We start from the raw sequence: 9,756 nt of genomic DNA on the forward strand, positions 1-9,756 counted from the left end.
TTCCTGCCGCGAATTCCTCCCTCCCAAATTTGGGCGCAAAACGAGAAAAGGGGAGGAGGGAGACTGGTGGGGGGGGAAGAAAAGAGAAAGGGAGGGGGAAAAAAATTAAAATAAAGGGAAAAAAAAGGGCCGAGGGCGCAGCGATGCCTCTGGCATTTTCGCTTCCCCGCCGCCCTCGCGCACGATGCAGGAAGTGAGCGGGGGGCGGGGGGGCCGGGGGCAGCTCGCAGCGGGCCAGGGGACACCGAGGGACACCGGGGGACACGGATGGGACACCGAGGGGACCCCTCGGCCCCGCTCCCGGCCGCCGGGAGGGGTGAGGAAGGCAGCCCCCCGCCCGCCCGCCTCCATCATGGAGCCCCCGGCGCTCCCTCACGCCGTCACGGCCTCGGGCTGGAGACTCACCCATGGCGCCGGCAGTGTCGCTGCTGACGCTGGGCTCCGGCTGCTCGCTGCCCTCCCTCCCTCCTCCGCCGCGGCGGCGCGGACCGAGCTGCCCCCCTCCACCGGCCCTCCTCCTCCTCCTCCTCCTCCTCCTCCTCCTCCTCCTCCTCCTCCCCGCGCGCCGCCCGCCGATTCTCCAACGCTCTCTACGCCGAATCCGCAGAGGGGCCGCGGCGCTTCCGCACGGCGCCTACGCGCGCGCCGGACGCAATTAGCGTCCCTCCCTCGCCTCACACGCCCGCCTCCCCGAGCGCGCAGCGGATCGGTGCGGGGCTGGCCGCCTTCCCCACGTCTCTCCGCCCGCCTCCCGCGCTGCCGGGCCCGGCCGCCGTGTGTCCGCCCGCCCCCCGTGTCAGGGGAAAAGGGGCCGCCCGGCGGCCATTTTGGAAGCGGGCGCACGCCGCAATGCCAGCGCTCGCGGGGCTTGCCCGGACTAAAGATGGCCGCCGGCTCGGAGGGGCAGAGCGAGGCGGTTACGGTCCCTTCATTCCGTTCCCCCACCCTCCTTTTCACTAGGGCTATTCTCGGAATGCTGTTATGCCACGCGCCGCTCGCGCAGCCCAGCGAGCGCTGCGTCGCCTCGCGCTTCCTCTGCACGCCCGCTCACGCAGTTGGCGTGGGAGGATCCGGGGCCGCTCCCTCACGCTGAATCCCTGCTGAGGAGACCCCGCCTGGGGATGGCGCCGGGCTCTTTCCCCTCACAAAGGAGCGCTCGGGACCCTACTGAGGATCTCCGCCGCGTTCACGGAGCCGCCACCCATCTCCCCTCACAGCTCGGCGGGAAGCGGTGGCGGCTTCGGGCCCGCCTTGCCGCCCCTCAACGCCGGGGGACAGCGGGCAGCCCTCGGGGGAAAAAGGCGATTTCCTGAGGCAGGTGTGAGCCCTGCCGCCGGGACGGAGGAGGGAAGGGGCTGCCAAGGCATTCATCCTCGCCGCCAAGTCTCGCCTCTCTGGCCATCGGCGGGGGATGACTTGGCGCGCACGTCCCAGCAGCGAATGAAAACGCGTTTAAAAATAAATAAATAAATAAATACTGTTTGAAGGCAGCTGTTGGCCAGATAAAATCCTGCCAGGAGATGAATGCGCTGAAAATCACACTGCCAAGACAGTGTTTGGGCTGGGCTGGGGTGGTGCTGAGACCCTAAAGTGGCTCCTCAGGAGCACCCACACCAGTCAGGGCAAACTCGGTCATGGTGGAGAAGTGATCCTGGAAAAGCATGCACACTAACAGAGGAAAAATCAAACAAACAAACAAACTACTTTTGCCTTTCCTGTTCAACTATGTACCTCAATGTTGTATTTCCTTTATATACTCGGGGCATCTCTTTGGAGCCATTTAAACTCTTTGTAAGTTTCATGCTCAAACTGCATAGTGGATACCTATATTTATGATGTGTGATTTGAAACATAACACGCTTTCTTTTGTGTTAGGGATTTCTGAGCATGGTCTGTGCCTTGCCTTTTTCACGAGACACAGTACGTTTCACTAGTACAAAAACAAAACAAAACAAAAAAAGGTACTCACCAAAATGAGAAAAATACTCAAATTTGTTGTATCTATGGCTTAATTCCTTTCTGCTGTTATTAAAGGTACATTTTAAGAGCATGACCTGGTACTAGAAGGATGAAAGCAGCAACTTCCATTTCAGTTGTCAAAAGTGAAGATGGCAGTAATACAGTATTTTTGTAGGTAGGCTTGTAGCAAGGCAGAAAGGAGCAGCAATGAAGACGCTAAGATGGTCCTTGGTTCATTTTTGGCTTCCAGAAATTCTTTCTAATATCTTACTTGACTTTTTCTGGTGTATTTGATAAGCAAGTACTTTTCACAGCAACAGTGAGAAATGCATCATTTTTTTCAGAAAGATATGCAGCCCTGCGCAATGTGGTTCAGCACTGTTTAAGAACTGGAAGTGTTACAATGTACTGTGGTTCTTGGATGCCCAAGGGAAAGAGATTTTTATTATCATTGGTCACAGGACTGCCAAATGTTATCTCATAAATCTGTGTCTTTCACAATGGATGAGGTAAGGAATAACCTTTTTTGCATTCTGGTTGGTTTAGGTGGTAATGTCCATGGCAATGAGATACAGCTGCATTGCTTTCATGGTTATCTGAATACCAAAAAGAGACATTTTTACATCACAGAAGTTGTTCACTGAATACAGAATATGGTCCCCACAGCTCTCCCATAAAAATACATTGCGGGAAAACAAACAATGTGAGTAATACTTGTTTTCTTCTTGTAGCACAGGCTTCAAATTCCTCAAAAAATGTTTTTTGGTCTTCAGATATGCTGAGAAAATGGCTGAGGTATGTAACTGTTGGGGATCTCTTTAAAAAGTGACTTTTAAAGTAATTTTCTTGTACTTCATGGATTGATCATTGGGAAAAAACAAACAAACAAAAAAACAACAGTGAGCTTGCACCTTTGAAATCTACTGCAAAACTGGCACAGACTTAATAAGGAAGCAAGATGCAAGCCAGTGGGTTTTATGTGAGGTTAATGTCCCATTTTTCTGTGTTGTGAATAGCTGGGGGGGGGAGGTCTCTTTTCATACGGTAATTTATGGGGTTAGGAAGATTCTGCAAAATTGTGTGCATTTTGAGAAGAAATGAAACAAATGCAAATGGGTCCCTGAGGTTGAAAGAATACTGTGTTCAGTGTAAGATATAACAAATTCAACCTTTTACATTCCTGCGGTGATCTGCTGTTCTGCCTTCAAAAAGAACAGGCTTCCCTAAATCATCACCAAACTTTGAAGAAATGAACTCAGCAAGTAAATTTCAAGACTCTTCAGATTCTATGTAAGTTGATTTTTGAAAGAAGATGCAATTTTATTACTTTTTTTTTTTTGGTGAAATTAGTAAAACATTTTGCAAGGTTAAATACAGAGCGCTACCTGCCATAATGCAGAACCAGTTTGTGTCCTTCTTGTCCTCAGATACAGAAACAAAACCCACTCACCTTATTTACAAAATGTACTGACTAGGGTTGCTGCCAGGTTGGTTCCCAGCCAGCCTAGCCAGTTTTCATGTCTTCTTGCCAATGAGACATATGAAGACTACTTTGTTTTGTTTTGTTTTGTTTTTTAATGCAAGCAGATGTGACTCACTAGGTGAACCAGCTCCAGCATGGGATGTGTTAGAATTACGGCACATGTGCCCTGCTGCCTTACTCCTGCATGGCAACTGCAGTGCCTCCTGTGTTTGTAGGGTACAAACAGTGCGTTTCCAGACTGAATCGTGCTTGCAATGCGTGCAGCACCCTTCTGAGCTCCTGTGCAACTCGAGCAGGCCTTTGCACACCAAGCTTTCATTTGCCAAAACAATCAGTACGGTTATACCACATGGGTGGAAGTCCCAAACTCCCATTCCCAAAAACAATCTAGCTCTTTCAAGACACGAGGCTGAGGATACTCAACAGTAAATAATAAGCACAGTATCCTCCCTCAAACCCATCCTTAAATCTCAGCTTCATGGTGATGCCTATCAAGATCTTGACTGCTCTTTGACCACTGCTTGTCATGCTGACCAGTAGTGTCTTCTGTCTTTACACTCTGTTCCCTCCTAGACATCTGTTGCCTTGGATGATTTGGATGATTGGATGATTTCTGTGTAAATACTCTCATTCTGCTTTGTTCCCTAGCACAAGAAACAGACCAATACAATGGTAATACAAAGAGCAACAATAGTATGAGGCATCTGGTGTTACATCTGATTGGGCCCTGATGTCTCATCTGTCAGCCCTTTCCTATTTTGAGATGTGCAAACTGTAGGACCACTGGTGTGAGTAAAGGCTTCCAGAACCAGGCCCACAGCTGCTCTGTATTCAGAGAAGGGCTTTCACCAAACAGAAACCCCTTGCTAACTCCAAAGCCGCACAATAACCTGCTATCCCAACTATTCCCAGTGCTGCCACCATAGCTGTCGTCTTTGGCTGCTACCTATAACATGATCCTAGGAACATGCGAATGAAACAACATCAAATGTGCCTCTCTGGGCCCCCTCCTTAAGTCCCACTGTTTGCTGGTTAAAAAATGCTCTGCAGCACTAAGAAAGAGCTACGTTCATCAGCAAATGCTTATACAACGCTGTCAAAGTTCCACACACAGGCTTCTATTAAACAATTGCTATGGGAAAAATACAGCATCTCTTGTTTTGTAGTGTGTTTACTGTATCGTCCTGGTATACATCCATTACTTCAATTATCTGAAGAAAGAGGCTTTGATAGATTATGACCCAGTGATGTGATCCTTGTGAGAGGCACACACATGCACTGATTGTTGAAGATAGAAAATGGTTGTTTTGTGCAGTCATGGTTGTGTAGTGGAGAATATAGATCAGTAGAAGCAGGAAGGCAGCCTAGCCCTTAGCCTAGCGCTCGCAGAAGGCGAGTCAGTGAACAGGCAGATCATGAGATAGATTTCCTACTCCAGAGAGTCGGAGCCCGAAGCAAATGCCCCTCTCCCCTTTCCTCCCCTCCACTGGCAGGCAGGACTGACTGCTGGGAGGACCAGAAGCAAAGCGTGCAGCACGTGGCCGGTAATTCCAGCTCTCTGTTTGTTTATTTGTTAATAAGTAAGTCCCACTTGGGCTGGGCAGGTCTCGGTGAATCCTTAAGAGACTTTCTGCATACCCAGGTGTGTAATCATTAATGCCCAGCACTGCAGCCAAGCGCACACCCCAGCGAATCGTTGTGCCTGAGCAGAGTCCTGAGGGCGCAGAGGGTCTGCACACCCCGACACCTTGGGACAGCCCCGGCTGCCTGTTTGCATTAGCAAATGCTCCCTACTGTGGTAGAAGGTACTGCCATCATCCTTTGCATATTAGATTAGGGAAAAAATACTTAGACGCTTAATGCAATGTGGCACTGCATTATATTTTTCTTGTTGAAGGGAAGAAGTTTTGCTCTCCAAAAGAAAAATGTATTTTTTAGCTTAGAATGGATGTCCTGTGCAAATGCTTGACAGATTTATTTTTTCCCCCGACATTCTGGAAGTAAAATAGTATAGAAGAAAAACAAATTAATTTCCTGTATAAAGTAGTCAGCTCTTTATTTTATTCTCCATACTTACATCTGAACGTTGATTCTACAAAAGTAAATGACGGGTGCTGATAAGAAAGTAGTGCTGTGTACTTTGTGCAGCTGCTGTGCTTTGCATTTCCCAGTTGTACGCTTTTGACTAAAGGACATCACACTAGGAGTATTGAATCAGGCTTTGTCCTTGCAAACAGCAGAGCAATGGTATGCCCAGTACTTGAAATTGGACCTGAGGCATTTGCATAGGTGCAAATGTTGCAAAGTTGCAGCAAAGTTTGGGCCCCTCGCTACAAGAAGGACATCGAGGTGCTTGAGCAGGTCCAGAGAAGGGCGACGAAGCTGGTGAGGGGCCTGGAGAACCAGTCCTACGAGGAGCGGCTGAGGGAGCTTGGCTTGTTCAGCCTGGAGAAAAGGAGGCTCAGGGGCGACCTTATTGCGCTTTACAGATACCTTAAAGGAGGCTGTAGTGAGGTGGGGGTTGGCCTGTTCTCCCACATGCCTGGTGACAGGACGAGGGGGAATGGGCTTAAGTTGCACCAGGGGAGGTTTAGGCTGGATCTTAGGAAGAACTTCTTCACTGAAAGGGTTGTTAGACATTGGAACAGGCTGCCCAGGGAGGTGGTGGAGTCACCATCCCTGGAAGTCTTCAAAAGACGTTTAGATGTAGAGCTTAGGGATATGGTTTAGTGGGGACTGTTAGTGTTAGGTCAGAGGTTGGACTCGATGATCTTGAGGTCTCTTCCAACCTAGAAATTCTGTGATTCTGTGATTCTGTGAAAGTGTTACTGATTGTACAATTTTCTGGCATTTTAATCACTTTTGTCCCTTTTCATTTACTGGGAAACATGCAGCTCTGGCTACTGGGCTCCTCTCTGGCCCCACTGCTAAGGCGATGGGCCTCTTCCTTCACACCCGCAGGCTGGAGCCTCGACCAGGACTGGCCTGGCCCCTGTGCCCCAGAGCTCAGGGACACCCCGCGCCCTCCGTGCAGGCAGGCTCGGGCTCCATGGCTGCGCTCACTCTCCTGACCTGCACGTGACTTGGCTCCCAGATCCGCCATGTGGGACTGCACCTGGTACTTCCGTGGAAGGAATAAGCAGAAGGAATTGCTTATCAGGACCATCAGGAGCCTGCCTCCAGAGAGGAGGACTTGAACCTATGCACTTCTCTGATCTACTTTACGTGCACATGTAGTTCGCCCTGTGCGGTCAGACCATCCTTCCTGTTTTTCTGACCAACTGCTTTGTATGAATGAAAGAAGTGGTGCCTTGATACCCAAACATCCACCCTGCATTTCCTGAAAGACATTTTCAGATATTCAGTTGTACTGTTCAACTGCAGATATTCAAGGTGCTTTTGATACTTTGGTATCAAAAAAAAAAAGGACTTTGGTACTTTTCGGTTCCATCCTAAAAACAGGTGTTGGATCCTTTGGTTACAGTCAATGAATGCAACCTTTACAGTTCACTGCTTGGCTTTGTCTCCCGCTTTACTCAGAGGATGGCTTATTTGTACCTGTCTTTTGGGCTTTGCTGGTAGTTTATCTAGAATTCAGCCATTAAGCTGAACATACCTATGCATGGCGCTCCAGTTAATCTAATACAGCTAATCTGTCCCTTGCAACAAAAGGTGATGATGTCACTTATCAATAAGTAAAAAAGAGTGTTTTTGTTTGTTTGTTTGTTTGTTTTTTTGAGGCTATCTGTAAAGATTGGTATCTGTTTACACATGGGACTGACTGAAGCCTTCAGTGACTAGTGACAGCAGAAATTTTGCAATTCTTTTTAATGGTTATACCATCTCCCATCGTCAAATCTGTTATCAGAGAACATTTCTCAAATCTGTTTTTGATGAAAACAGAAAACAGCTGAAATATGTCTGTAAAATACAGAAATTCAAAACATTATAATTCAATCCAGTTAATTAAATTATGAGCACACAATAGGGAAAAATTAAAAACTGAAATGTAGATCAAGGAAAATGATGAAACTTATTTCAGATTGCTTTTTCTTATTTATATTCTGTGCTGAACTGCTCTTTTACAGGAGACTAGTACTTAGTGATTTTGCTCTGATGACTGAGCAATACTAGAAATAGAAAATAGTTCTAAAAGAATCAGTTATATGGACGTTTGGGATTCATAATGGAAGATAATGGTCTTTTTGATGATGAATCCACTGTATAAGCCAAGAATATTTCAAGAGCTTGTTTCAAAGTAGATCCATTAGCATAACCTGGGACATATCCTTCATCTTCCAGATAAGAAAAGTTCTTGTACCGTTGTAATAACAAAGTTAGAGTGTTGGACAATTTTTGAAGTAATTATGTGCTTTTCCCAGAGCCAGACTTCAGACTTGGTTCCTACAATGTATGTATTTTCAAGCAAAATACATAATCTGTGTTAGTGTAGAAAAATTGGGGTTGGGGTTATTTGCATAACATCATAGACATGTTTTAAGAAGCAGATGTTTTCTTCCACTTCTGGATCACAGGGCCATTAAATGCCTTTTTGGACTAACTGGCAGCATGGACTGTAGCTATCCAGAATGTTTCTAAACTCTGTGCCAACATTTCTTCTTCTTCTACTATTTTTTTTTCCTGAAACTGTCTAATGCAATGCCCAATGACCTGTAAAAACTGTGGCATATATGAAGCATGCACTATTTGGTTATAAACTGATAGCCCTTTTTGATAGTTAATCTTGTGCTCTTCAGAGCGCATGGTAACAAATCTGCTACACAATATGCTAAACAGAACCACTTTTTTTTTTTTTTAATATATACCTGGAATACCTTGTAGCAAGATTTTATGGTTTATGTGTATACTAATGCTTATGATGCCCATGCCCATTTTCAGGTATTGCTTACCTCCACCAAAGACACTGCAATAGAAATAGGCTATTGGATGTGACATTTCCTTACAGACTCATGGCAATGTGCTTTTTATTTGCTTGCAATATCAATCTGCAGAGCTGAATGTTACTGAAAGAGTGTTCAGCTGTGTAGGAAGCAAATCTTTCCCTAGGTTACGTTTCTTTACGTGTCCCTTTCTTTAAAGTATTTTGACTTCTTTTCTTGCAAAAATAAGTGCAGTATTGTTCTACCTGCAATATATTATTATGGAACGTAGGCAGTTACTGATGTGTTGACTAGCTGGCCCCCAAATTCAGCGTATTTAATTCAAGTTTGCAAGCTAGCGATCTCCCATTTTCTATCAGTTTATTTCTTGGTGGTTTTCTAGTTTATTTTATTTATCTCAACTATTTAAAATGTCTGCAAATATCCCCATGGTAATGGAATTCACTTGGCAGCAATATATAGCTATATGAATCATGACTAGAGAGTAAATAAAGGGTTTAAGGCATAACTAAATACCAAATGGAAGTTGATAGGTTTGGTAACAGCAGAAGGTGTTTAGTGTGACTATACTTCCACACCATTAATATTCTTTCCTGGAAAAGCAGAGTTCTAGAAAAAGTTGTATTGGGCACATTTGAAAGTTTGGTCCTGCTGTTTGGGGAATGTCACCCAAAAGAAACCCTGAGGCTGAATTCTGAGAGCAAAGGTGGCTATTGTAATTCTGTAAGATAGAATTTGGGATCATTGAATTTTTTGTGATTATAAATCTGTTTGTGCTGTGGGCTATCCACAGTGGATATATGGAAAAGTAGTCTTTTAGAAGAGCTCTTAGCGGGAGGCCATGCTTTTGATATACTGCTGGCTAAAGCAGTATTTAGGGACTTTCAGAAGATCTACTGTACATACATGTACATATACTTCCAGCGAGTATACAAGTCACTGTTTTTCATAATAGTATGTAATGGAATAAGATGGCTGAATATTTGCAGAGCTTTTTTTTTTTTTTCAAAGGAACAGTATTCAATTTTCTTTGGCTACAGCTGGCAAAGGAGCCTTTTTAAGAGTATTCACAATTACCACAGCTATGAAAAAAGTGTCCATTCAACTTAATGTCTTGGATGGACCCATTAGCTACTGATGTCTTTTTGCATAAATGTACAGAGTTGTAAAAGTGACACAGGTTTTTAATGCAGGACATCGTAATCCATTGTGATAGCTATGGGGCTTCTCCTTCAAAACACAGAGGGGAGACTGTGCAGTGAAGGGTATCTTAATTCCATACCTAAAGTTCAGCAAATGGAAGAGAGAGCATTGAAAGACTTAAATAAACCACAATGTGATAAATCATAACGAAGTACAAAATGAAAACATTCAGTTTATTTAGGGAATGCTCACAAAGAAAGGAATACATCA

General features: G+C 45.4%; 1 protein-coding gene across 1 annotated transcript in view; it reads right to left on the minus strand.

The window, feature by feature from the left end:
* The window catches only part of SEPTIN7 (septin 7), a 76,689-nt gene extending 76,202 nt beyond the window's left edge, over positions 1-487 (minus strand). Inside the window, exon 1 of the mRNA XM_038174626.2 lies at positions 406-487. Coding sequence (XP_038030554.1) covers positions 406-409 — 4 coding nt within the window. The 5' untranslated portion in view covers positions 410-487. The remainder of the gene's footprint in view (positions 1-405) is intronic.
* Between the last annotated feature and the right edge of the window lie 9,269 nt (positions 488-9,756).

Source organism: Anas platyrhynchos, chromosome 2 (genome assembly GCF_047663525.1).
Source record: "Anas platyrhynchos isolate ZD024472 breed Pekin duck chromosome 2, IASCAAS_PekinDuck_T2T, whole genome shotgun sequence".
Lineage (NCBI taxonomy): Eukaryota > Metazoa > Chordata > Aves > Anseriformes > Anatidae > Anas > Anas platyrhynchos.